General features: G+C 42.4%; 2 protein-coding genes across 5 annotated transcripts in view; one reads left to right on the top strand and one right to left on the bottom strand.

The window, feature by feature from the left end:
• PBX2 (PBX homeobox 2) overlaps positions 1–6751 on the top strand; it is a 50992-nt gene extending 44241 nt beyond the window's left edge. For both annotated transcript variants that reach the window (XM_089506020.1, XM_089506019.1), the window contains exons 8-9: positions 523–609; positions 2505–6751. In XM_089506020.1, coding sequence (XP_089362146.1) covers positions 523–609; positions 2505–2597 — 180 coding nt within the window. In that variant the 3' untranslated portion in view covers positions 2598–6751. The remainder of the gene's footprint in view (positions 1–522; positions 610–2504) is intronic.
• On the bottom strand, positions 9–27791 carry RNF5 (ring finger protein 5). 3 transcript variants are annotated; one of them, XM_089506368.1, is made up of 6 exons: positions 27570–27791; positions 26421–26439; positions 23789–23901; positions 19558–19612; positions 19194–19305; positions 9–123 (listed from the first exon to the last, which is right to left on the bottom strand). In XM_089506368.1, exons 1-6 carry the CDS (start codon positions 27716–27718, stop codon positions 56–58), a joined length of 516 nt encoding a protein of 171 aa, XP_089362494.1. In that variant the 5' UTR covers positions 27719–27791; the 3' UTR covers positions 9–55. The 3 variants fall into 3 exon arrangements, with proteins under 3 accessions (XP_089362494.1, XP_089362486.1, XP_089362500.1); XM_089506360.1 differs by lacking the exon at positions 9–123 and adding an exon at positions 14197–15935 and having other exon boundaries at positions 27570–27783; XM_089506374.1 differs by lacking the exons at positions 9–123; positions 19194–19305 and adding an exon at positions 14197–15935 and having other exon boundaries at positions 27570–27786.

Genomic DNA, 27791 nt, shown 5'->3' with positions numbered 1-27791 from the left:
AAATCCTGTTCTCATGTCTTGCCAGTTTTATTTCAGGTTGTGATTATGGCTGGGTTCATGTCATGATTAATAGCCTCTTAATTGACCTCTTGAATAAATTGCTGCAGTGTTCATTTTTTCTTCCTGCGAGAGAAGCAAGAGGTTTTAATTAATGACTGTTTCCTTGAATTATTTTTTATTTTTAATTGTTTTATGGTGAAAGACTTATTTGCTGTAAAAATGAAAGGGGGAGGGGATTGAGAATAAACCAGTAATTTATAGACTTCTTTTCTACCATGTAGAGCAACATTAAGAAAAAAAGAGAGGCAGTGGGGAAAGTAATAGGGAAAATGTATGGCACAAATATACAATATATATATATATTACTTGCAATCTATACACAAAATTAGTGTCAGCCCTAGCTCTCAGCCTTCATGGAAGTTGAAGCTCGGCATAATAAAACCTCTTGGCTCAGTCTGCTGTCTTATACTTAACCTGCTGTCACTGTGCTTTGTGTTTTTCCCTTAACTCTATGAACTCCAGGTGGAATCAATGCGCCACTCCATGGGGCCCGGTGGCTATGGGGACAGTATGGCTGCCACCCAGATGTACAGCCCACGGGAAATGAGGGTGAGCTTGTACCAGGAGACTGACACTCAGTTGTCACTACAAGGCTACACCATTGCTAAAACCCACCACGAGGCCTTAAATGTTCATTCCCCATCTATTAACAGGCAACTTTCTGTTAGTTCTGTACTACTTTGCACTGCAGGGAGACTCAGATGATTCAATGAGAATCAAACTGAAGACCTTCATTACTTTTGGTCAGCATTTGGGAAACCTGCAGACAGCCCATGAGAGCACTAGTCCTCCTCACTTCAGAATGTTGTTCGGAATGTATTTAAATATGGAGAAGCCTGGTTTAGCATACTGTGTGTGTGCAGATATATGTAAACCATTTGCTTTGCTTCTCCCCATTTGTGTGACTGCTAAACAAGCCAGGAGGGATATGTTTAAGAGTTGCACAATCCATAAGAGTTAAGAGCAGGGTGAAACAAAGAGAAAGGAAACCGGGAAGGGTTTCTTTAGTACATTGTCTTAAGGTCTGAAGCGATCCTGGATTGTTGCTCCTTGTGTATGCGAGAATAATAAAATCAGGATTTCTTCTTGATTTATCATTTCTGGCTTGTTTGGGAGCAATAAGTTCAGAGACCCAATTCAGACAGCAGGCTAAATAAACCATTCCTAGTTTGTTGAATAAACTGTATTAGTATGGAGGATTAATGGGCTGTAGATGATCATACAGCTCATTTATGATAAATCAGAGTCTTCCAGAATTCTGTATGTAATTATTGGACAATATATGTTCAGGTTCTGTTTAACCTTTATGGCTCACAACCCATTATAGACATATCCCTAAATGAATTCGTTCAGCTGGGTGACTATGATCAAATTTTCTGGAGATTAACTGCTTGTTGTATGAAGAAATGCTTTATTTGGTTCTTAGTTATAATCTTGTGTGATGGAAGAAAAATTATCTCCATATGTGCCTTGCCATGCATAATATTATGACCCCTGCCATTCCTCCTCTTGTATAATCCTCCATAATAAACTAATAAAAATCCCTCAATACAGAAAACTAGATGCCAGGAAAAGGATTCTAACTTGCTCATTCTCCCCAATATGCTTGTTTCTTATATGGTAGGAATTGTTTTGTATGGAAGGGCATTTTTTCACTGTACACCCTTATCTACATTCTGAAATGGTATAGTCAGTACAGGTGTAACCCCCTCAAAGGATTTCAGTCCATGAAAGACTGAAATCCATGATTCTTAATAATGTTTATTAGATCTGAAGTGTGAGAAATTAGAGACAATATTGTTTGGGTTATATGGTGGTCCCTCAGTATCCACTGGAGCGTGATACCAGGATCTTCCATGGATACCAAAACCCATGGATACTCAAGTCCCATTATACATAGGGTAGTAAAATGGTGTCCCTTGTATAAAATGGCAAAATCAAAGTAATGCTTTTTGGAATTTGTATTTTTTTTAAAATATATATATCTTAAAGCTGTGGGTGGTTCAGTCTGTGGATGCAGAATCCGTAGATACAGAGGGCCAACTGGAGATTAGATGTATTGTTTTATGTCAGTGATGGATGGAAACCATCATGAAACATGATAAACTGACATACAATAGACATGTCTCAGGACAGAGTTTATGGATTGTACTAAGCTGCACATTCTCTATAGAAAACAATTGACTCATAGTTTTTGGATATGCTAGCAAGTGGGAGGGTAAGTGAGTTATTCCTTCAGTTAGAACAAATTCTGGTGATGTCTTTATTTCTCTCTCTCTCTCTCTCTCCCTTGGGAGGCAAGGAGAGGTGAAATGATGCTTGGACTTTTGAGAAGGCAAACGGTTTAGTAGCTTGGAACTTGCTAGGGAATGCTACTGTAAGCTAATATCTCATGCTCTTCAATGATGTTAAATTTACAATGGTTTCTCCTTCTTTTTCACTAGGCTAATGGCGGCTGGCAAGAAGCAGCCACCCCTTCTTCCGTTACTTCCCCAACAGAAGGTCCTGGCAGCGTCCACTCTGACACCTCCAACTGATCCCATTGTGCCATGCCCCCCAACCCTCCCTTTCATGTTCCTCATGGCTCCAGGGAAGAGAAGCATGCCAGTGCTGAACTCAGCTGGGCAGGGAAAGAACAATGTTCACTGCCAGGGGATGACTGCATCGCCATGCCGGGGAGGGGATGGGGAGGGAACCCAGTACAGCACTTCTCAAGATTCAAGGCGGCAATGCTCCATGGGGAAAATAATTCAGAAACCACCCAGTGTGATCTGAGATGATGGTCTTTTCCATGATCCTGAGGGCCACCTCTTAGTAACCATGATGCAAGTCTAGAAATGGTGAAGGGGACCCAATATGAAGACACAGGGGTGGTAGGGTGGGGATGGGTGGAAGAGGACTATTCCCAATTGGTTTATCTTCTTGGAGGGACATGGGGAATAATCTTACATGGCACCTGCAACCAGTATCACAACCTGCTGGATCAGTCTCGTAGGTAACATCTGCCTGAGAGGACCTAAAACTGCCTCTCGCTGCGTCCCGTGGGATGCAATTCAAGCTGGCAGCAGCACTGATAGGCCTCATAGGATGAGCCAAGAAGTTTGCCCAATACGGCTTAAGTTGGCATCTCTCCATGACGGGATGATTCCAAGATGGCAAACTGGTGTCTTCCTGTCAAGTTTGACTAAGATGTATAAAAAGGAGAAACAATCAAAGACTTGGATTCTGTGTTTACCCACAAGATGGCAGCTTCTCCACTGGTCATGGTAATCGAGGACAGCAACATCCTTTATGGAATGTTTTCTTAAGAAAATGAACCCAGAATGTGCTGCTTTGCTTGTCTTGACACAAGATTGTGCAAGATCACAGCGATACCCCTGCCTGGGATGAATGATCCAACACACCTCTGCCTAGTGAACATTTTCCTTGCATACAAAGGTCGAAGACGACTTATCATCTGAATGGGAAAGTGGATGTTCCCCTGAGGTGTCATCCAAAAAGGAAATTGTTACGGTAGAGTCCAAGATGTGGCTGACAGGCACTCCTCCATTAGACTAAGATGTAGCTGAGTGGCATCTTTCCATTAAGCTAAGGCATCAAGCATAATATGGTACCTTTAGCAGACAGACTGTGGTGGTGGTGGGCAATTCAGAGTACTAGAGGAGGAGAAGGATAAGTAAGCACAAACTTCTTACCTCCTTTTGTGCACAGCTGGATGCTTGAAATAGGTTAGGGGTGGAGGGAGCTATTGGGATTAGGAAGCCCAGCTCACCCAAAGCATACATGTTACATTAGCTGCATTGTGAGTGGTGAGACTTCCCCCCCCCCCCTTCGTGTCAGTCCCTTGCTTTCCATTCTTTTTTTGCTTTTCCCCTCTCTTCGTTATTAGCATTTATCTCATTTTGATCATTATCTGACTAGTTTTTGCCCCTTGTTGTTTCAGTCTTTCCCCCTCTTCAGGTTAGGCCTTTTTTTCTGTCAGTCAAACAAAGCATAGCCAATTGGTTTTTCCCTTTTCTGTAATACTTTTGCCAGCTCTTAATCTTGTGCTGAACAGGATGGAATATATATATAGTTAAGAAGCAGAAAGAAAAGGGACATCCATGATAATGGTACAGAGCTGAGTCAGGAAAAGTTGGGCCACTCATTATTTGGGTTAGAGGGTCAGTGCTCTTGTTGATGTGTCAGGGTCAAATTATTGTGTGCCTTCAAGTTATTTCTGACTTAGGGCAACACTAAGTCGAACCCATCACAGGGTTTTCTTGGAAATATTTGGTCAGAGGAGGTTTGCCTTTGCTTTCCTCTGAGGATGAGGGTGTGTGATTTGCCCAAGGTAATCCAGTGGGTTTTATGTCCAAGCTGGGATTTGAACCCTGGTCTCCAAATTTGTAGTCCATCATCCAAACCACAACACCACACTGGTGTTACTAGATTCATTATTGCATTCAAAATGGTGACCTTAAAAAAAAGTATGCTCAGACTTTTTTTGGTTTGGTTTTTGTTGTTTCAGTGAAAATTGTCTCCCGTGGAACTGTTATTGTCAGTGGACAGAAAATTCCCATTCATAGGGATTTGGATGTGACTTGGGGAGCAGGGCAGGCAAGATTTTTGTTGGGACCATAAACAGGAAGAGACTGACTCCCTCTTCATGCCTGCCAGAATCCTGAGCCCCTCATCTCATTGCAATTTCTGTTTCTTAAAAAGTAGGTGGAATCAGTAATGCATTTAATGTAATGTGTATTTCAAAGCTCTCCCAGAGACTTGAAATATCCCTAGTGAGAAATTCATTATCAAGGGACAAGAGTCGAGGAAAGTCACATTTCCTGACTATTACCAAAGTTTTCAGGAACGTGCCAATGCAAGAGAACATGTGAGGATAGCGGCAGTGGTTTAGGGCACACTTCCACCTGCACAGGGTGATGTGAAGGTTGCAAGGGCTTTACTGGTGTGAAATAAATGGGTGTCATGGGATAGTGCTACTCAAAGTGGTGACCTCTGAGCCATTAGTTGCCAGTCCCTGCCAAGTTTAAAAGAAAGAAAAAAGCAATTATTGTCAGTGGACAAAAACATGTTGCTGGTCCCTGGCTAAGTGGGGGGGGGGGGGATTATTGTCCCCCCCCCCATGAGATAGCCATAGAAGCCCCAGTATAGGACATGACTAATGCAGTATCCTGGGGCTCTATCACATGTATGTCAACAGATTTCCTTGAAAGGAGGGGGGAAGGCATGGAAACAGCTACTGATGGTAAACGTGCCTTTTCCCAAGAACAGCATGTTGTCTTTGAATATTCTGGCAGTGTATTGCTTTGCAACAGAAGTGTACGTCACGAAGGAAGGAGCATGCACTAAATACAAAACTAGTACTGGATGTCCTTGATTGTGCAGAACAACCCAAACTCTGATTATGCAGAAAAGCTCTTAAAGCTCATTCATGTCTGTGCATCCACTTTTCCTTTAGCCCAATACTTGGCATCTTGGGGAAAAGATTTGAACAGACCAGACAAGCTGATGAAGATTAGAAATGTGTTCTTTCTTTTCTCTCCTCTCCTCTTCCCCCGTCCCATGAATCCTGATGCAATGGGGATGCAATTGCCTGACTCAAGGTAGTTAAATTTGGTTTAATTCCAGTAGAAGGTTTAGTTCAAAGGTATATTTTCCGTATTGGGATGGGAGGAAAAAAAAAACCAGAATGGATGTGTAAACAGTTCAATGAGGAGAATGAATGGTGTGAATGAGAAAGGCTGAACTGAGGAGGGAGATGATGAATAGTCAGAAGTCTAAAAACCATGGATCCAAGAAGAGTGGGGTGAGAGATAAAGTGGATAAGGATAGCTATTGAAAGTAGTGAGAAATGAATAAAACCTGGTAGGAGAGCAGAGATGACGGGAAGATAAAACAGTCTAAAATCTCATGAAGTGAAAATATTAGCTAAGGACCACAAATGTGAGGGCCAGAGTATTAAGCTAGAATCTTAGCTTAATGTTAAAAGTACTGTAGAAGGCTGATGAGATTATGGGCTGGAAAAGGGGGAAATTAGAACAGTAGCAGAAAGGAGTGTAGGAAAGATCCATTAGAAATTATTGATGGAGGGTAAAAACTCATGGCACCTATTTGCAACTGAGAGTGGCTGTTTGCTCTGACAAATACGATCGGAGGGCATGAGAAGATACCAAAATGAGACTCAAAGGAGGAATGTGAAGACTGTCAAATCAATGGTTAAAGAAAAGGTATGGTTGGAGAAAGACGAATCATGAAAAGCATCGGACACCCCAATGGGATTGAAACCAAGAAATGAATGTGAGATGAGCAGCAAATGTTCTGGCGGTGTTAAGAGACAAGAAAGTGACCAGGAGCGACCCAAACCCATCAGACCTTTGACTTGCTCTCACCTCCATGCTCACAGGAAGGCTCCACGCTAGTCAGTCCAATAGCTTTATTACCTCATGGCGCAAGAAACCAATAGAGACTTGGGACAGAGACCTTTTGAACCTGCTACCTCTGTATGCCCTGGGGGCGGGGGGAGACTTATGTGGGGGGTCCCCCAAAAACACTGCCCCATTTCCCTTGACGGAGGGTGCTGGGGCTCCTTGCCTGACTGGCCGTTTTGACTTGTTCTGTTTTTGGCTCTAGGTTTCCTTTTGCTTTTATTATCATCATTATTTTTCTTCTATAAAATTGAAGACAAGTTTTGCCCCGGGGTTCATTTGTTGAAAGGAAGGGAAGTGTGAACGGGAGTGGAAACTGCCCCTTTGATCGGTTGCAAAGTTGTTGGCGCAAGTCATGCTTAACCAAATACCTAGTTAGATTTGGTGTTGTCCAGATATGTCATTCAGGTGCATACAAGATCTCTGAAACTCAGTTTGCACAGCCAGATTGTTGTGTGAGCAGAGAATGGAAAGCAATTACAGTTGGCCCTCCACATTTGCTGGGGTTAGAGGCACAGGACCCCTGTGGAAGTGGAAAAACCATAAATAAACCTGTTTTTTACCTGGGAGAACACCTCTCTAGGAATCTCTAGGTAAAGCACAACTTTATGATCAACAGCTGCCAGAAGCTGATCATAGAATCATGCTGGAGGACCTACTAATGTTTAGAGCAGTATTTTCTCTAGAAATCTCCTATTCTTCCAGTGCAACTCTATGGATAATTTCCAGCAGAGTTGTGCTGGAGGACCTAGAAATTCCTAGAGAGACCTTATTAATCAAAGTCGCAAAAGTCAAAGCCACAAATGTGGAGGCTCAGCTGTACGGTCAAGTAGGTCCACGTGCTATAGCCCATGTCAGACTGTTTTCTCCATACCAATACAAAGTGGGGGGAGGTTGTCAGGTGAGGATAATGCAAACCTTGTGAAAAATAGATTCCTGTAGCTTGTCAGATAAACCTTTCTCCATATATAGTTTTTTTGTGTGTGGGGGGGTTTTTTGGGCTATGAGGCCATGTTCTAGAAGAGTTTTATTCCTGACGTTTCGCCAGCAGTTCAACTGTTCCTCTCAACTAACAGTATATATACCCCACTCTCTTCCATGCCAGCATTCTCTGAAGATGCCAGGCACAGTGGCTGCTGAAACTTCAGGCATAAACTCTTCTAGAACATGGTCTCATGGCCCAAAAAATCCACAAAAAACTATGGATGTCGGCTGTGAAAGCCTTCAGCTTCCCCCATATAGTTTGAGGTAGCTGTTTTAACATTGTTCATATCTAGCTAGACTTTGTGTCATCTGCACATGTCATCCAGGTGGCACATAGAAGTTCTCCAAAACTCAGTTTGCACAACCAGGTTCTCGTCTGAGGGGGAAATGGAAAGTACAGTAAATACGGGCAAGTAGCTCTCCATGTGATGTAGCCCATGTCACAATATTTTCCCCATACCAATACAAAGTGTGTCTGAGGAGGTGGTTGGGTGAGAATCGTCCAAACCATATGAAAAATAGATCCCTGTAGCTTACCAGATAAAGCATCCTCTGTATCCTTGTTTCAGGTAGCTCTGTACAAAATTATTTTTAATTCTCCACAGCAGCTATTTTTTTTTCTAAAACTGGGATTGGGATTGCTATTTGGCCAAACATTGACAGAAGTGCCTTTATATATATATAAAGTCCAGATCTGGATATTTGGAATAGTTTATTCCTTAAGCTTTTCATTTGGAAGTGATAACATTAAAACATTTTAAGGGAGGATAAAATTAAGTGGGGTCTTCCCACATCAATACTATTTCTTCACGCAAATTTGAGCTAGGTCTGACTGAGCCAACCAAATAAGGAATAAATGCATTGTGGAGATCTATTAAGATCTCAGATATATTTTTACAAGATGAGGTGAGTGGATTTTTAATCCTTGCTCTGTTTTCTTATCCAAGCTCATTTTCTTGCAAAAGAGGTTATTTCCTCCATATAGCAGAGGTGAGGATTTTGTATCTGCATGTGGTTCCTGTAAGAATCATGGCCTCACCGGGACCCTTTGAGTTCGTGACATACCCAAAAAAATCCCACCAAAAATGCACGCATTTTCATTTGGAAGATGCCTATGGCATGTGGTGGTTCTCTCAAATCCCCTTTTTTTATTGCACTGCTCCCCCCCTTTCCAAAAACAAACAGACAAAAAAATCCAGCCATAAACTGGCCTGAAAGTTGTCTGGAAGTGACCAGACCACCACTTCTTGTTCCACAAAATGGTGGCAATGTGGCCCATGCAAGGGTGGGAAAATTGTTGTTGGACTCAACGTTTGCCCATCCCAACTATATAGAAAAGACATACATAGTAGTATATATTTATTGTGTGCTACACAGTTCATCTTTGCTAGGAAGACACTGGATCTTCTATGTCCTATTCATTTTAGCCACAACATCTGAAAAGGGTGCAAGTGCTTTACTTCTGATAAAAATGAATAAGCCAGATTCTGAGTTGTACTGATGGGTGAGTTCTCATCCCAAGAAGAGTTATTTCTCCATTGTTTGTCTGTGTGCACCTTCAAATTGCCCGTCAACTTACAACAACCCCCATGATTTTCACAGGGTTTTCTTAGGCAAGGGAAACTCAGGTGAAATAGAGCATAACAGCACCTAGCATTCCTTGGTTTTCTCCCATCTGAGTTCTAACCAGGTCAGACCTTCCAAGATCAGATGGGATCTGATGCCTGCAGTGCATTAGGCTATTGGGTGGCTCTGTTCCTGAATTCTCAATAGCTCCCTAATACAGATTTAGCAAGAGAGAGTTTTCCCATTGCTATGTCGTCACACTGGATATGTTTTCTCTTGCTCAGATTAAGGTCTTCTACTCTTGCAAAAAAGTTTGTAATTATGTGGGCAAGACAATGCTACTGTTAGGTGGATTTGTAGCTGACTGGCTGAACCCAAAAGATGCTCAGCAATAACTCTTCATTTTGGAAGGAAGTGACCAGTGCGGTGCCACAGGGGTCCTGGACCCAGTGCTAGTCAATGACTTAGATAAAAGAATAGGAGGCATCCTTATCAAATTTGCAGATAACCCCAAATTACGTTAAAAGGTAGGACAGGATCAGAATCCAAAATTGCCTTAAAAAGATCAGAAAGCTGGTCCAAAACTTAACAAAATGAATTTCAACAGTATGATACTACACTTGGGTAGTAAAAATGAAAGGCTCAAATATAGGATGGGGGACACCTGGCTTGATAGCAGTATATGGGAAAGGGATCTATGAATCCTAGAAGACCACAAGTTGAACATGAGTCAACAGTGCGATGCAGCAGCTAAAAAGGCCAATGTAATTCTAGGCTGCATCAATTAGGCGGGTTACAAACCGCTGGGTTGCAGCGGTCTCCCGCCGCTTGCAGCGTCTGGGAGCCGCAGCGGCCAAACTGCGGGGCTCCCGGACGCTCCGAGGAAGGAGCACGGAAATCGTGCTCCTTCCTGGGCCCTGCAAGTGGCACCGCAAAGCGCAAGGCGTGCTTTCGCGGCGTCACTTCCACCGCAACACATCTGCACGCTATGCGTCCAAGATGTCAAAATGGCGGCGGCCGTGTGGAATGGCCGCTGCCATTTTGTACGCACGGAGCACATACTAGGGTTAGGGGATGCGGAAACGCCGCCCCTTCGTGTCTCTAGATCAAGAGACGTAATAGTACCACACTACTCTGCTTTGGTCAGGCCTCACCTGGAATATTGTGTCCAGTTCTGGGCACCACAATTCAAAAAGGATGTTGAGAAAAGAGTGTGTCCAGAGGAGGGCCACCAGCCATGCCCTATGAGGAACAACTTAGGGAGCTGGGGATGTTTAGCCTGGAGAAGGAAAGGTTAAGGGGTGACATGAGAGCTCTGTTTAGGTATTTGAAGGGATGCCATATTGGAGAGGGAGCAAGCTTATTTTCTGCTGCTCCAGAGAATTGGATATGGAGTGATGGATGCAAACTACAGGGAAAGAGATTCCACCTAAACATTAACTTCCTGACAGCAAGAGTTGTTTGATAGTGGAATAGGCTGCCTTGGGGAGTGGTGTAGTCTCCTCCTTTGGAGGTTTATAAACAGAGGCTGGACGGCCATCTGTCAGGAGTGCTTTGACTGTGTGTTCCTGCATGGCAGGGAGTTGACCTGGATGGTTCTTGGGATCTCTTCCGATTCTACGAATTCATCCTGTTACAGAGAAGTTGGCCTATGCTAAAACAAGAGAGCATATTAAAAAATCCCTCATGGAGACATCCTATGTGCTGAGCAGGTATGTGCGATCCTGTACTTTTAGCAGTTGCACAAAAAATGAATTAGAGGGCAAAACCATGGAAACAGCAGAAAAGCCACACTCACTGAAACGCATGCTGCACAACAGTCTGAAACTATCTCACCTCTTGAGTATTCCTTGCCTAAGAAAACCCTATAAAACCCATGGGGTTGCTCTAAATTGACAGCCAACTGGTAGGTACACGGACACACATCTCGAACTGTATCGACTGGATGGAGAAGATTATAACAGTTGACAGATCTGCACTGCTCAGAAGCCCATGGCTTACGCATTGAACATGGAGGAATCTGATACTTGCTGGCATCTGGTGGCTGAAGTAGGAACACTGCTCAGTCCTCATACATTCATCTTATGGAGATTTCTCTCTTTTTAAAAAATGATAGCTGTGATTAAGACAATGGGGCAGATTAAAATAAATAGGCTACACTTTTCCCAACATTGCGTTTCTATGGTAGGAAACTGCTTGTAGATTTCGCCCTTGTGCACCTTTTAAAAGCATAAATCCCATGTCTCACCTAAAACTGTTTCAAGCTATATACATTTTGAAGCAGCATCCACGTACACTAATTGGTAATAAAAATCTTGACTTTGGATGAAAAAACCTGGATCCACACAGCAGAAACAATTCAGAGTTTGACATCACTTTAACTGCCCTGGCTCAATGCTGTGGAATCTTGGGAATTGGAGTTTGTTGTGGCACCAGAGCTCTCTGGCAGAGGCAACTAAATGTCTCAAAAAACAATTTCTAGAATTCAATAGCATTGAGCCATGGAGGTTAAAGTGGTGTCAAACTGGTTTATTTCTGTAGATGCAACCATAAAGCATTTAGATTTAGGCATCAGATGATTATGTTTCAACTTTGGAGATGGGGAGTATACAGATAAAATGTGGTGTGGAAATCAATGGTAGATGTATAACTTTTTAAAGAAAACTGGAAAAACCTGTTATCAGTTCTTATTCTGATACGCCTGTGCAATTTCTTTACCTCTGTGGAACACAATTTTTGTTGTGTGCCTTCCAATCATTTCCAACTTAGGGCAACCCTATCCCAGGCTTTTCTTGGCACAATTCATTCAGAGGCTTGCCACTGCCTTTCTCAGAAGCTAAGAAAGTGGGATATTATTGTTGTGTGTCTTCAAGTAGTTTCTGACTTACGGCTACCCTAAGGCAAACCTATTATGGGGTTTTCTTGGCAAGTTTCTTTTGAGAAGCATGCTTTTGGCCAAAGAATGACTGGAGTGGGAAGAGATTCTGAGGAATTTTTTCAAGAATGACAAGAATCCTACATTCTCAGTCCCACAGCAAAACAAAACAGCCAAGAGCACTCAAGGCTGTTATGGCTTCCTCCCATAAGAATTAATATTTAGAAAGGGTGCTATGGATTTGTTATGAGTATTCTCTAATGGAGCCAGCAATGGCTTGAGTGTCGGACTCCGGAGACCGGAGTTCAAAATCCTGCTCAGCCTTGGAAACAAGTTGTTTTTGACTAGGTCATATTCTCTCACCCTCAAAGGAAGGCAGTGGCAAACCCCCCTCTGAACAAATCTTGCTGAGAAAACCCTGTGATAGGTTTGTCTTAGGGTTGTTTTAAGTTCATAGAATCAGAACTGGAAGAGACCCCAAAGGCCATCCAGTCCAATCCCCTGTCATGCAGGAATACACAAAGCACCCCTGACAGATGGACATCTAACCCTTATCATGGGGTTTTGGAAGATACACAACAAAGACAGCACACAGAGGGGAAAGAATGACACCTACAGCAGGGACGTAGCTAGGATTTTAGGAAGGGGGGGTCCAGACTAAGTGCCCCCATTATAATGGGGCTTGGGTGCGGCGGCGCAGCAGCACACACCATTCATTTTTCTAATGGAAGGGGGGTCAGGACCCCAAGAACCCCCCCTTGGCTACGTCCCTGCCCACAGCTCATCCAGAAAGTTTCCTGAAGCCCTAAGCCCAAAGGGAGACAATGTATATGACATTGGTACCCAGTAAAAGATTAGAGAACAGGCCAATACTCCTGTTTACATGGCCCATACCCATCAGTTCTTTTCAGTGTTTGCACAGAAGAAAACCTACCTTCTAGTCACCTGTTGACTTCTAGAGACTCCATGAATTTCATAGGCTTTTCTTAGGCAAGGAATACTTTTGCCAGTTCCGTTCTCTGAGATATAGCATACAGCACCTGGAATTCATTGGCAGGCTCCCATCCAAATACTAACCAGTGTGCCCCTGCTTAATTTCCAAGATCAGACCAGATCCAGTGCATTTAGGATATTTAAGCATGAGAGGGGAATTACAGGGCGATGGAATTCTGGAGTATTTCCCTGTTTATAAAGCTTCCAGGATCCTTTGAGAGTGTGTTCATCCTATTCCAGATTTACTCTAATGCACACACAAGGATAGTGTGGTTAAAAGGTGGACCCATTCGTTTCATTTAGTATTTATAGGCAAAGATGATATTTTTATTTTTAGAAGGATAGCATGACAGGGCTGCTGTGAGAAATCCCCAGAGTAAAAAAATATTTTGAGTGAAAAACATTGCATTATCGCACAGTTACCCAAGTCTGCTGTACACACCAAAGTATCTCTGCTCACTTACCTTTTTACTCAGTGCTTTAAAAGTTTGGTTATTTACTCTTCAGAAACTACTGATGGATTTTCAAAGGCAGTTTACAGCACAATCCTATAAATGTCTGAGCAGAACTAGGTCTCACTGAGTGGAGTAAGACTTACTCTCAGGTAAGAAGCTACAGGCCTGCATCCTTGCAGAAGCAAACATTCCAACATTTCGCAGGTGAAAAATGGGACACGTATGGCCAAGCGATCTCAGTGTCTGGTCAAGACAGCAAATATTAAAATGAGAAAAAATAGACAAGCTAAGACAGTCTGTAGCAGTTTGATTTTGCCTCAATCACTTGGGACGTGAAAGATTCTGTCCTCTCCTCTTGAGTTAAGACTCCTTTTGAACTGTGAATTCAATTTGCAGAACTAAAATAAGCTAAGGATAAAGAGGGAAAGTGGGAGGAGGAAAGAGGATTTGGGACATTTTAAAAGCCACTGACAAAGTGGGAAAACATCAGCTTGGCTCTGCTAAACTGGGGCAGTTGAAGGATACGCAAAAGACTACCTTTATCCTCTATGATTCAGACATTTAGAATATATAAACAGATTATATGTTCTAAGTAGCCCAGTGTTTCATGTGGCGGTGATGAAATGTCTTGTGCTACCATTTTACAACAGTCCACTTGATATGACTAGTTAATAATATACATTGGCCATTTATGAAGCGTTCAGAGTTGAAATTGGACAGTAGAAAAAAGTCGTTAGAGTCAAAAGTGCAGCGTGCCAACTCCACAGCCCTGCATTCAATCACATTTGCATGCCCACAGCATTTATAACAGCTACACTCTAAAAAGATGCTACAATGCTTATAAATGGATACAAATCATGGGTTAATTTAATTACAGCATTGGTTAATTTACACCACTTCTCTCCTTTGTCACCCCAAATGGGGGAGAAAACCACTTCCGCAGAGATTTCTTGGCCACAAAATACTGTTCTTCAAGAGCAGGATCCTCCCGCAATCCCACAATAACATCCCCTCTTCCAGGTCTGACTACCACCAACCCCTTTGTGGAATTGGGAATGGTGGTAAGGGAAGACAGCAATACAGCCAAAGACTGTCCCTATCTTGATCAATAACTTTATGTTCCTCTCCCCAATTATCACAGTAATGAAAGGATTCACCCAAGGTGGCCGTCGAGAAGACAGACTCCAGCCCCCACCATTCTCACCATTGGCTATGATGGCCAAAGCAGATGGGAGTTGCAGTCGAACAACATCTGGAAAGCCAGACTTCGATCAGCACTGGCGCATCAATTCCCCGTGCCAGCACACACACCCTCCCCCAATGCAACTAACACAGTAGGGCTGTTACATATCTGGTTGACAATCCTTTTTTGAGGGACTACATATAAAACCTAGCCACAAATAGCCCCTTGGGGCCTCATAAGGTACCCCAAATTCCTTCCTCCCAGCTGATGGCAATGGGAATGGTCACGGAGCCAAACCCAGTGCAGAGGTTGAGGTAACTGGCTGTGCTCCACCAACACTCCTACTCCCCACCACTGCACTCCTTCTGACTTTTGGAAATCTTCTACGCAGCTTTGTTTCATTTTGTATCTCAACCATGAGATCTGCTGTGACGGGTGGGATGGGCAAGATGCATTCCTTCCCAATCCTGCCTCCTTTCAAAGGGAGAGGAAACGAGGCTCCCTTCTGACCTATAGATTCCACTGACTTCACTGACCAGGTTTTGTACAATGACAAACGTAGAGGAAGTGCTGCGGCCCACCTGCAGGTTTTGTTCTGGGCCTAGCAGTGTTAAATAAATTATGAAGGTGAAGATGTGGTCTCAAACAGGCAGAGGAAAATTAGGGAAGAGGCACAATCCCTTCCTACCCACCTAGCCTTTTAACAACCTGGAAGTGATCGGAAACTATGGCCACACATTTCCCCTCTGGCATCCTCTTCTCAGAGCCACAAGAAGACAAGCATCAGAACACTCTTTGGTGAGAGCCAGTTGATGGCTCTCCGACATTGGCTCAGATGCCAACAGCTACCCACTTCTCAATGGCAGTAGATTACTGATAGGTCTCTTTGGGCTTCTGAAATACTCAGCTCAGGAGGGAGGCAGACATAATTCAGCCCTATTTTGATGCCCTCCCTCTCCCTTCCAGACACAAACACACACACACACACACAATTACAACGTGGGGACATGTCAACCCACCCTATTTGTATGATAATCTAAGAAGTAGCCCTATTATGGTTTAATTCCGTGTTGCAGAGAGATTAAGGAAAAGGATTGAGGGAGACTTGTCATGCCCAAGTTACATCCCGCCACACAGTTCTAAACACCTCCCCATCTCCTGCCTAGGCCTGTGCAGCCCCTGTAAGCAATTCCACCCTCCAACCCACAATTGCCCCAACCTTTCCCCCGATAATATCGAAAAATCTTCTATCCAGTTCTGATAGTCTTTAGTATTTAGGGCCAATCCAGTGGGGGGTCCAGCTGGTCAGACACTGAGCAACCAAAAGAAGAAGAAGATGGCAATGAAGAGAAAGAGCGAATCCTGCCAGCTTGATGGCCTGGCGACATCTGCATCTGCGCAACCAAAACAAACAAACAAGAAGGCAGAGAGAAGGCCAGGGTTAGAAGAAAAGGAATGGGGTTCTTCTAGGTCAACTTTCACCACATGCTTCAGAAAGATGGACCAACACAGAGCTGTAGCAATACTAGGGTGAGAAATTGCATGTTTTGTGGGCCACATGTACCCCCCCCCATGTAATTTTTGCTGGGCCCTAGAGAGCCTCCACTCCAGGAGCGATAGGTCTCTTCTAAATGCAGGGCCCTGCTTGAGACACACACACATGCACAATCTTTAGCTTTTGAAAAAATGGGGAAAACAACTTACAGTGGGTCTGGGATGAGGGAGCAATAGCTCCCGAGTTCGCCAACCCCTGCAACAACACAATTCCACAATCCGTGCAAATTCACAATCAGCCACTCATCTGATTGCCTATTATCATGTGTAAATCACCTCCAGGTGACTGAGAAAGGAGCTTTCTCACAGAAATCCTGGCAGAAGGGAATAGAAATTTTGCATGAAATGTAAAGGTGTGTGATCAAAGGAACAGGTACTAAGCTTGGCTTCTTGAATATTCTTTTTTTTTTAAAGGGGGGGAGCATTCCCTGCAGGTAGAAAGCCAACACAGTACACCAAGGGGGTCAGCTAAAATTTTTATCTTTGAGGTGCTAATTTTCTACTGGAGTACAAATTCTAAATTCTGAAGTGGCACAGTTCACACTGCCATCTTGAAAGCATCCTGGGCCTAATTTTTGGAAGAAAGGAGTGGAAACTTTCACATCGACCTACGTAAGCATTTACAGTTGGCCCTCTGTCTGTATCCATGGATTCTTTCAATCACCTATGGCTTGAAAATATTAAGAAATATAAATTCCAAAAAGCAAACTCTGATTTTACCATTTTATATAAGGGTCTTCATTTTACTATGTCATTGTATATAATGGGACTTCAGCATCCATGGATTTTGGTATCCACAGAAGGTCCTGGAACCAAACGCCAGCAGATCCCAAGGTCCCACTGGACATATTGCCCATTCAGTGTGAGTGCCCTTGCTTCCTGCCCTGGCCTGTATGTGTTGATTTTAACATACCTGGAAAGCATCCACCTGGATCACTGAACAGTGGTGTGCAAAAATTAACAAAGAAATGTGCTAACAAGTACAGCAAGGGCACTTTAAACATGAAAACGTGCTCATACAGAGCTTACAGGGCTAAGGGCTTTTGTTTTGGCTTTCTATACCAGGCCCAGGACTTAGCAGCCAAGGAGTCATAGAACATTTATGAATTTATATTGGGGGGGGGGAGTGTTCAGAACACAAGGTAATGAGAAAACCAGTAGGAACAGAACACGGAAAGACAAATATGTAGTTCTTCACACAGCAACTAGCTACACCGTTGAGCTTGTTGCCACAAGATTTAGTGATGGCTATCAACTTGGACAGCTTTAAAATGGGACTGGATAAATTCACAGAGTATTAGGCCATCAGGATGGTGTTGTTTCAAAACACAAGATGGCGGGTGCAGTTTCCTTCATGTTGGCTTCCTATATATCACTGACAAACAGACTGATAAACTAGATAGCTCAGGGTGGGCAACCCTGGTTGAGGAGTCAGTTCTACCCCTGCTTTAGAGCATACCCTATTGCACGTCCTTCACCACTGCTGTCAACTTTGGGATGAAAAGTGTGGACAACCCAGCTGACACAAGTATTTTATTCACTTTTAATACTTCATAATGCTTTGCAACTAAAACTGGGCTGCAAATCTCTACAAGATATTAAAGCAATAAAAACGGTTGCTTTAAACAAACCTTTCCCCAGTTGGTCCCATTTGCTGCTGAAAACCCAACAGTGTGGCTTTTAGGGGTGCTGGGGGCTTCAGGGGCCACAAATCATCAATCCCAAAGAGAGGCTTTGCTCTGATCCCAGACAGTTTTTCCCTTGTTCTTATGAAGTTGCTTTGGCTGACATCAGACTGTTGGTTAATCAACCCCAGTACTGCATACTCTGCCAGCAGCAGTTTCCCAGGGTTCTGTGGGTTTATGTTTTTAATTGTCTTTTGTATTTTAACATATTGTACACTGCCTCAAATCTTGAAAAGCAAGAAAGAAATAAAGATTATTATCATTATCATATGAAAGTATTTCAAAATCTGAAACACTCCAAAATCCAAAGCCACTTTTGGTCCCAAGGATTTTAGATAAGGGAGACTCAACCTGTATCTTAAAAGTAGTGGTTTGATTTTTAAGATTCTTTAATGCTTTTTAAATTTCTGTATGACATATTGTTTAAGGTACAGTCTGCCCCCCATTTTCATGGGGTGAGGGGTGCAAGACCCCCACAAAATTGGAAAAACCATGAATATGTGAGGGAAGGCAGGAGGGGTGCATATGCATGCTTCTCTTGCCCCCCCCCAAGCACGCATACCCCCCAATTCCCTCAACTGGCCAAATCATGTGGGGGAGGAGTGTAGGCACACGCTCCTCCCACCTTCTCCCATGCTTTGACACAGGGGAAGGAGGGGGGGCCTATGTGCACCTTTCCCACATGCTCCCTCCCTCCTTGGTTTTTTCCCCCAAGGGGAAAAGCCTGGAAGGGTGGAGGAGCATGTGTGTGCCCTTCCTGGCCACTGAAGACAAACTTGTGAATAATCAAATCCACGAATGTTAAACCCACGAAAGTGGAGGGTCAATTGTATTTTGTTTTAACCTATACTGTAAAGTGTATTAAGTCCCATTTGGGCAGAAAAATGGGATATAACTCAAATCAAATAAACAAATAACATTACAAGGAGTGGCTCTTTTTGTTTATTCTCTCACTCTTCATATGGTGTCTTATGAGGGTATCATTCAAGCCAAGCCATAAACAACACAGGTAAATTCATTTGGGGGGGGGGGGGGGCTGCATAGCAGTGAGGTGAGAAAGGCCATGTCAGAACCTTGTCAAATCCAGAGTCATAACCAGGGCAATTAAAAAAGAAAAGAAAAATAGAGTGAAGTACAGTTGCCCCTCCTAACTTGCGGATCTAGGATCTGCGACTTCAAAAATCTACAGAGGGGCAATTTCTGTTTTCAATGGAGAGCACCGTTGTTGTGCGCCCATGGGCAAGCACCCCATTCAAACCTATGGGGCTTGAATATGTGCAAGCCTCCGTTTTCGCAGGGGGGTGGGGGTGTTTGGATGGATTCCCCACAAAAACAGAGGGCCTACTGTATATCCTACAGAATAGGAACAGTCCTTTGCAGGCAGATTTATACTACAAGCTGAGACTGGTTTACCTGCTCTTTCTCCAGGAGCACTGTAACCTGTGGCAAAGAACCCAAAAGGGAATGCACCGATGCCAAATGCCATGTGAAAACCAGTTGCCGCTTCAGGGAAACCAGCCATGCCCTATGGGGGTTGGGAGGGAGGGAAAGAAGGAGACACATACATTAGCAGATTGTTCCAAGAGGTGGAGCTTTCACTGGGATGGAGATCGGCAACAGAGCTGGGGAAAGTTCCATTTTGTAATACATCTCCCAAGCGTCCCCCGGCTAGCAAAGTCCCTGGCCATGCTGGCTAGGAGACTCTGCAAGTGGTTGTTGGTTTTTTCTTTTCTTTTTTCAATTGCAGGCTCTGGGAATGAGATACAGTCATACTCACCCCTCGAGACTCAGGTTCCGGACGCTGGCCTCGTGGTCTGGGAGGTGTCTTCAACCTGTGTGAGGGGAGAAAAGAAAATATATATATTTTACATATAAGATACAGTGCCTTGGAGAAGTATTCACCCTACTCTTTTTCCATGTTTTGTTGTGCTAATTATCCAGAATTGAAATTTATTTAATTGGCATTGTTACCACTTGAGGTACACAAAAAAGTCAGCACTGTGAAGGCACATACATTAGATAAGGTATGCTTATAAAATACATCTACACTCAAAATATGTATTTATATGTATTTATTCCTCCCCTGCCCCGCTGGCAGTTTGGACTTATAAAGGCAAAACCCACAAGGCTCCTAAAGAGATCAACATGTCCTTTCCTGTTGTTGTTGCCTTTGTTGTTCACTGCTGTCAAGATGACATCAACTTATGGAGACCCTATGAATGAGAGATCTCCAAGTCATCTGTCATTACCAGCCTTGCTCATACCTTGCAGATTCAGGGCCATGGCTTCCTTGGTCAAGTTTATACATCTGGAATGCAGTCTTCCACTTTTCCTACTGCCTTCTACCTTTGCAAGCATTATTGTATTTTCTAATGAGTCTTGTCTTCTCATGACACATCCAAAATACAACAGTCTCAGTTTAGTCCTCTTGGCCTCTAGCTAAATGTCAGGGTTGTTTTAGGGTGGATTTGCTTTAGGACACATTTATCTGTCCTTTTTAGCAATCCAGGGTATTATTATTATTAGTTGATTTTCTTTCTCTCAGCTTTCTTCACTGCCCAGCTTTCACAATCATATATAGAAATTAATCTGAGCCATATTAGAAAGGATTTTTTAAAAAAGGCTTTGAAATATATAACAATAAACTGTTGTGCGTGTGTGTCCATCACAGTTCCAAGAAACCTAGGCAGCCAAAATCTGGTATAAAAACTTGATAAGTATATACGTACTAGGGATGTGCACTGCAGGGCTAGTTTGAAGGGGAAAACATTAATTTAATCAGGGTTGATCTGCCTGTAATCCTGCAATACCATCCTCAGTTACTAAGTGGCAGATTTCCCTAAGGAAAACATAGCCAGTGTGCAGGACAATGGTCCCTATTAACAAAACTTTTTCTAAGAAGCCAACCTGCCAAAATATAACTAACAGAAACTGCATGAAAATTAACAGAGACCACAGAACAGCAGACAGAGTAGGAAGAGAGCAGTTGAGATTCCAGAGCAACAATTTGGAAAACAGAAGGCAAACAGAGTAGCAATGGCTGGAACCTGAAACTGGGGGGAGAAACCTACCTCTCCTACAATCCATCCATGGATTATTTTTCTAATCCCTTTAGTTTGAAATGACTCAATGTCAGATGCTTGTGTCCACTATCAAGTGACTGAGTTATAGTTGACTAAATTATATTTTATTCTTTTAACAAAATATGTAATTTGTTTTAATATTGTAATAATTTAATTCTATTTTAATGTGCTATATTTGTATGTTTTTAACTGAGCCGCCAAGTCCCAGTTTTGGGGAAAGGACAGGATATAAATAAATATAATAATATAATAATAACAATGAGCAGAAAACAGAAATTCCAGGGATGTAGTACCATAGTGGCAGAGTCTAACAACCCAAACACATCATCCTGCTTCCTATGGAGAAACTGCTCCTCAGGAATACAGCCCCTACAATCTCCCACTGGTCTCACAGACCATGGTTTCACTTACTTCAGCTGATGACATCTCTGATGGCTCCATAACACTGCTGGAAGCCTGTCATGTATCACATGTTAAGAGCTAGTCTAATACCTCAGAAGCCAAATACACTCATCCTTCCACATTCACTGGGGTTAGGGGCACAGGACCCCCGTGGATATAGAAAATCCGCAAATAACAAAAACACTATGTTTTTACCTGAGAGAACATTGCTCTAGGAACCTGTAGCTCTTCCAGTGCAACACTATGGTCAACATCTGACAGACATTCACCATAGAATTGCGCTGGAGGAGCTACAAATGTCTAGTGGAGTGTTCTCTCTAGGCCCTTCAGTGCCACCTTTGGTTAAAGTTGACCACAGAGCTGCGTTGAAGGATCTAGCTATTCCTAGAGGGAACATATTAATAAAATCCATGAATAATCAAATCTGCAAAAGTCAAAACCGCAAATGTGGAGGGATGAGTGTACTTTACAAGTAAATAATAATTAACAATGATTTTCAGAACTGTTTTGCAACCAGTATTATGTTCCATGCTTTCACAACACTTTAAAAAATATGCATAGGCCTAACAAAAATTTTATTTTTGTTTTTCAGACTACAAACCTTAATTGGCAATATGTTTCTTTCTCTCTCAAAACTGTATTAGAATTTTCTTAGACAATTAGATGTCTCATCTTGATAATCATTTTAGAAACAGAATTTGTTTCGAGTAGTCTTTTTCCTCAATATACGGAAGAACAAAGTGCTGCTCCAAAAAAGGTTGCAACTATCATCCAAACCTTTTTAAAAGCCTTTTTAAAAATGGGTGCGTGTCAGCCTGTATGCTTCTACCTTCAGTACCTCACTGATACCTGAAAAACTAGACTCAGGGACACCCTGAAACTCCAATTAGCAGAGACAGTGGTATTTATTCACTGTACTTTGTCTGTTCATTTCTGCAGGAACATCAACCATTGAAGATGTGCAGATGACACCATACTGCTAGCAGAAAACAGCAAAGACCTGGAATGATTACTGAAGAAAGTTAAGGAAGAAAGTGAAAAGCCAGGGTTACAGTTGAACATTAACAAAACGAAAATGAAGAGATTGCAATAGTCCAAGATTTTTGATACCTTGGTTCAGACATTAATCAGAACTGAGACTACAATCAAGAAATCAGAAGAAGACAAGGACTTAGAAGGGCAGCTATGAAGGAACTAGACAGGATCCTAAAACATCAACATATCACATATTGAATACTAAAGTTAGGATTATCCATGCCATTGTATTTCCCATTTCTATATATGGTTGTGAAAGCTGGACAGTGATGAAAACTGATAGGAAGAAAATCAACTCTTTTGAAATACTGTGCTAGAGAAGAGTTATGTGGATATCATGGACTGCTCAAAATAGTGTTCACCCATATACCTTTGAAACCCTGGAGCTCAGTGGGGGACTGAGTGGAAAAAGGAGAGGTTTTTTTATTACTCTTTTAATTTTTTCTTTAAAAATGTAACATCTTCCCAAATTTTCACTACAAATTTTCACTTTAATCACATGGAAATGTGTTTATAATACTGTAATTTGAAGCTATACAGTGGACTCTCTACATTCACTGTGGTTAGGGGTCCAGGACCACCTTATGTCACCACCATGAAAGCAGAAATAATGCAAGTAAAAAAACCCACTATTTTATTTTTGCCTGAGAGAACTCTTCTCTAGGAATCCCTAGGTCCTCCAGTGCAACTCTATGCAGCCCTAGCCAGCACAGCCAATGGTGAAGAATACTTGGAACTGCAGTCCAGAAGCATCTGGAATCCCGCATGCTTTCTCATACCGGTGATACAGCATACCTAAATTACTTTTATGGTGTAAACGTACAAGCACTTACCCATAAAATCCCTATTTTACATCATGGGACTTAACTTCCAAGCTGTGCCCCTGGCAAACCATTTTAGTTTAGCTGCCCAGGCATACTTGTTGGTTATGCAAGATGTGTCACCCTTGCCTTATACCACTCTATACATTGAATCCAAAATATAACTTTATTACCTCAAAGGATAACTTGAGGTAATGTTCCTTAATCTTCCCTTGTTGGTAATTTCTAAATACTAAGGCCAGCCAGGATAGGAGATGTCTTCCCTGTCTCTCTTTCCCTCTTTCTAAAACCACTCTGGTGCGGTGGTTTGAGCATAGGTCTAGGACTCTGGAAATCAGAGAAAACCGTGTGATAGGTTTGCCTTAGGGTCGCCATGAGTCAGAACGTCTTGAAGGTACACAACAAAAACTAAACCAATCTGATAAAGAAATCTCCAACTTAATGGTTTTAAGTCAACAGGGTTCCTTATTACTGTAGTTTTAGGACTCTGGAAGCCTTAAGGAGGACTCTAGGAAGGAAGGAAGAGAGACAGATATGCCACCTGCCTAAATGAAGCGGGAAATGGCTAGGAGAGGGTGCGACTCTAGCCCAGAATTCTACCCCCTGTGGAGGACTACTAGAATCGCACAGAGGAAGAGAACTCAGCTATAGGGTGGAAAAGAAGTACCTGGGATCCTCATGGGCAGAGCTGCCACGGCCATAGAGGGGGATGACTTTGTCTCGGCTGATGCCTGCTTTGCATACAGGACACTCCTGACGCTCTGGTCGTGTTTCTAGCCACTGTAGGGAGAAAAGGAAAGGAAAAGGACAGCAATGAATAGGGCATCTTGGTCACCCTCCAACCGTCCCAATTTGACAGGTCCAATCCTAACTGATTCTGTTTCACTTTATCAGTGGCTCTCTCTCCTTCTCACACTTTCCCCTTTTGTCCTTAGCTTACTTCAAACTGAGTTCAAAATGCAAAAATAGTTTGCATCCAATTAACTCAGCAGAGCAGAGAGAAAAGGAGGGGAAAGTTGCTCTTCCCAGTGCGGCCTCTCCTAGGTTGTTTGTTCCTTCTCAATAACTTTTGACATCTTGACCACACTCTGGTATTGTCTGGCCACTGATATTGTGTCCCACTTTTCATCTGCTAAATGTTGGAGAGTATGGCTTTGATCACCCACTCAAAAATGTACCAATCAAGCAAAAGCCCACAACCATTAAGGTCACCAACTGCCAACTCTGTCCACCAAAACTTGGAAGCAATTACACTGGGCCCTCGGTATCCGCTGGGGGTTGGTTCTTGGATTCCCAATGGATACCAAAATCCATGGATACTCAAGTCCCATTAAATACAATGGCAAAGTAAAAGGATGTCCTTTACAGAAAATGGAAAAATCAAGATTTGCTTTCTTTATTTTTTAAAAAAATACTTTCAAGCCATGGATAGTTGAATTTATGGATGCAGAATCTGTGGATATGGGGGGCCAACTGTAGCTGCTTTTTGGGGTAAGAAGGGTGTTACAAAAGTACACTTCAAAAATAGTGCAACAAACAGTAACTAGGTTGCATCTCAGATACAACAAGTAACATTTACTAGTTATCTCCAAATGTTTTAGAGGGCATTTTCGGAGGCACTTTCATATTTTATGCCATTTTCAAGGAACTAGCTGCTCAACTTAGGTAAGATGTTGTTACTCTCTCAACATTTAAAAAAATACTGACAAGTTACTTTTCAAGGACTATAAGGAGTAACAGCTGCAAATCACTTTTTAAAAGCAACTTCCCAAGCTCTACTGTCCACCATTTCTCAGGCCAGATGTCCCCCACTGACTGCAATATGGGCTGCAGTCAAAAGTGCGAATCAAGAATATCGCAAGACATTAACTATTCTTAGGGATCCTCACAAGGACCTGCTTTCAAACTGTTTTGAAAGGAGAATGTTTCAGAATAACAAATGCTTCTACATTTTGGGGAGAGTATACAAAAGCCAAACAAAACAGAGGGAGTTGAAGACAATAAACATTAGGTGAACACATACATTATCAGAAAATATTGAGATGCATAAAGCCTAAAGTGCATTTTCAGGATAATGAGTGACAATATTATATACTGGAACTAGACTAATTCTTGTGAAAACCAAACCCCAGTGGATATTATATTATTTTAATATATTATTGCATACTAAATTATTTTAGTATTATTTTAGTATACATATATGACATGTGTGCGTATATATAATACTTTCATATATATAGATATACACATATACATATATAAAATTTTAGTATTTTAGCTTTTTAAAGTGTTATATTTAGGACATATACTGTATACTAAATTATTTTAGCATCTATATACACACAAAAATGATACTAAAATAATGTAGTATATAACTATATACTACTATAATGTAATGTAATATATTACATTATAGTAGCACAATATATTATATTACATTATAGTAGTATATAGTTATATACTACATTATTTTAGTATCATTTTCATGTGTGTGTGTTATATTTAGTATATATATTATATACTACATTATTTTAGTATTATTTTAGTGTGTATATGTACACACACATATATATATATATATCAAAATAATTTAGCATTTAATATATATACCAAATAATTTATAAATATAATATAATGTAATATAATATCCACTGGGGGACAGGTCCTCAAGTCTCATTGTATATAATGGTATAATAAAATGGTGTCCTTTATATAAAGTGGCAATATCAAGGCTTGCTTTTTGGAATTATATATATATATATAGATATAGATATAGATATATATAATATTTTCCACCTGTGGATGGTTGAATCCATGGATATGGAGGGCCAACTGTGCTAAAAGCAACAGCCATTAGGATCTCTCTCTGACGTTTTTGATTGGCATGAACACTGCCTATCCGAGCCCTATAAAAACCTGGCTTCATGATATGGCAAGTGGGCTTGCAGACTTCCCACCTGCAAAAAGGCACTTTTTTCAACAGACAGGGTGAACAGACATCCTCCTTTCCCTGGACATGTCCTACATTTCAACCTTCTATCCAGGAGGCATTCCAAAGTGTCCTCCATTTTGTGCATGGCAAAGAAGCGTGGATTTCTATTTCTAGGAGTGTTTCTAGCTTGTATTTTGGTCATGTCCTTCACTTTTCTTCAATACATCCTACATTTTGCAGTGCCTCATCCTCCTTTGCCGTGAGGATACCTGTCAACAGACTCATCCAGCCACACAACTACACCCTTATAATGCCTTAGGCTAAGTGTCAGTGCCCAAACGTACATGATGCAAAGACAGAGACTCACCTGATGCAGGCAGGGCCAGCTGGGGAAAGAGAGAAGGGGAGAACATTAGTTTTATATCTAAATACTTATTTATTTCATGTTCATGCCCCCTTTATCCCAGGAAGGAAAATAAAAACACTTAAAGTAACTCAGTTAAAACAATGTAAAAATAAGTAAGCAAGAGCATGACCTTTTTTGTTACTTGGAACAGACACTTGCAAAATGTAAAACCTCTTGGAAGAGACACTTCAATGCAGCAGTTATGGAATCTGATGCCACCTTAACTGCCACGGCTCAGTGCTATGGAATTCTGGGATTGGTAGTCTGGTGAGATATTTAGCCTTCTCTGTCATGAGAGCTCTGGTGCCACGGCGAATGACGCATCCCAAGATTTTGTAGGATGAAACCACGGTAGTTGGTGTTCAATTGCATTATTTCTACACTGCAGACCTTGGAGACCTGGGTTTGAGTCCTGCTTGGCCATGAAATCCCACCTTGGTCAAGTCACATGGAGTCGTAGTCCAACACTCAAACCACTACATCATAAATACATATAATACTAATAATAACGACAACGACTACCTCCTCTGTGAGAGCCAGCGTGGCCTAGTGCTCCGAATGTTGGACTATGGCTTGGGGACCAGGGTTCGACTCCCTGTTCAGCCATTAAACCCAATGAATGACCTTGGCAAGTCACACTCTCTCAGCCTCAGGGGACAGCAATGGCAAACCTCCTCTGAACAAATCTGGCCAAGAAAACCTCAGGAGAGGGTCGCTTTAGGGAGGCCATAAGTCAGAAATGACTTGAAGACACACAACAACAACAACAACAATCCTTTCTGGACTCTGATGAATATAATAACAACTCCTATCCCTGCTGAATTATTATAAATATAATAGCAACAACCTCTCCTGAAGTCTCATAAATACACACACATATATTACATTATATATATATATATATATATCCTATAAGCCCCCACCGCCCTCCCTGCTGGAGCTGCCCAAGCCCCTCAGGGAAGCCTCCATGGCTGACATGGCAAGGCAAAGGAAAAACCCCTCCAGAGCTAAACCCTGAGCTGCTCCATTTCTCCTTGCAGGGTCCTGGGGGGAAAGCGCTCCCTGTCTGCCACGCCCCTTTATGTCCCCTTTCGCGACCCGTCCTCTCACCAGTAGAGATGCCCGCAGAGACCGATGACCGCCTCCCGGGCAGGTTCCAGGCAGATGTTGCACTCGAAAGCGCTGCGGTCGCGGTTTGAACCCTCGGGCTCCCCGTCGGGGACCCCCGGGCCCGTTCCAGCCGCCGCAGCCGCCGCCATCTTCCGCCCTCACTTAAACTACAGAAGGAGCTGGGGGAGTCCGTTGTGGAGCGATTGGTTCCCTCGGCCGTCT

This window comes from Sceloporus occidentalis, unplaced genomic scaffold (genome assembly GCF_023333645.1).
Source record: "Sceloporus occidentalis isolate IW3139 unplaced genomic scaffold, rSceOcc1.0.p SCAF_1, whole genome shotgun sequence".
Lineage (NCBI taxonomy): Eukaryota > Metazoa > Chordata > Lepidosauria > Squamata > Phrynosomatidae > Sceloporus > Sceloporus occidentalis.
The sequence above is the reverse complement of the archived record's forward strand: the minus strand, read 5'-3'. Positions and strand labels throughout refer to the sequence as shown.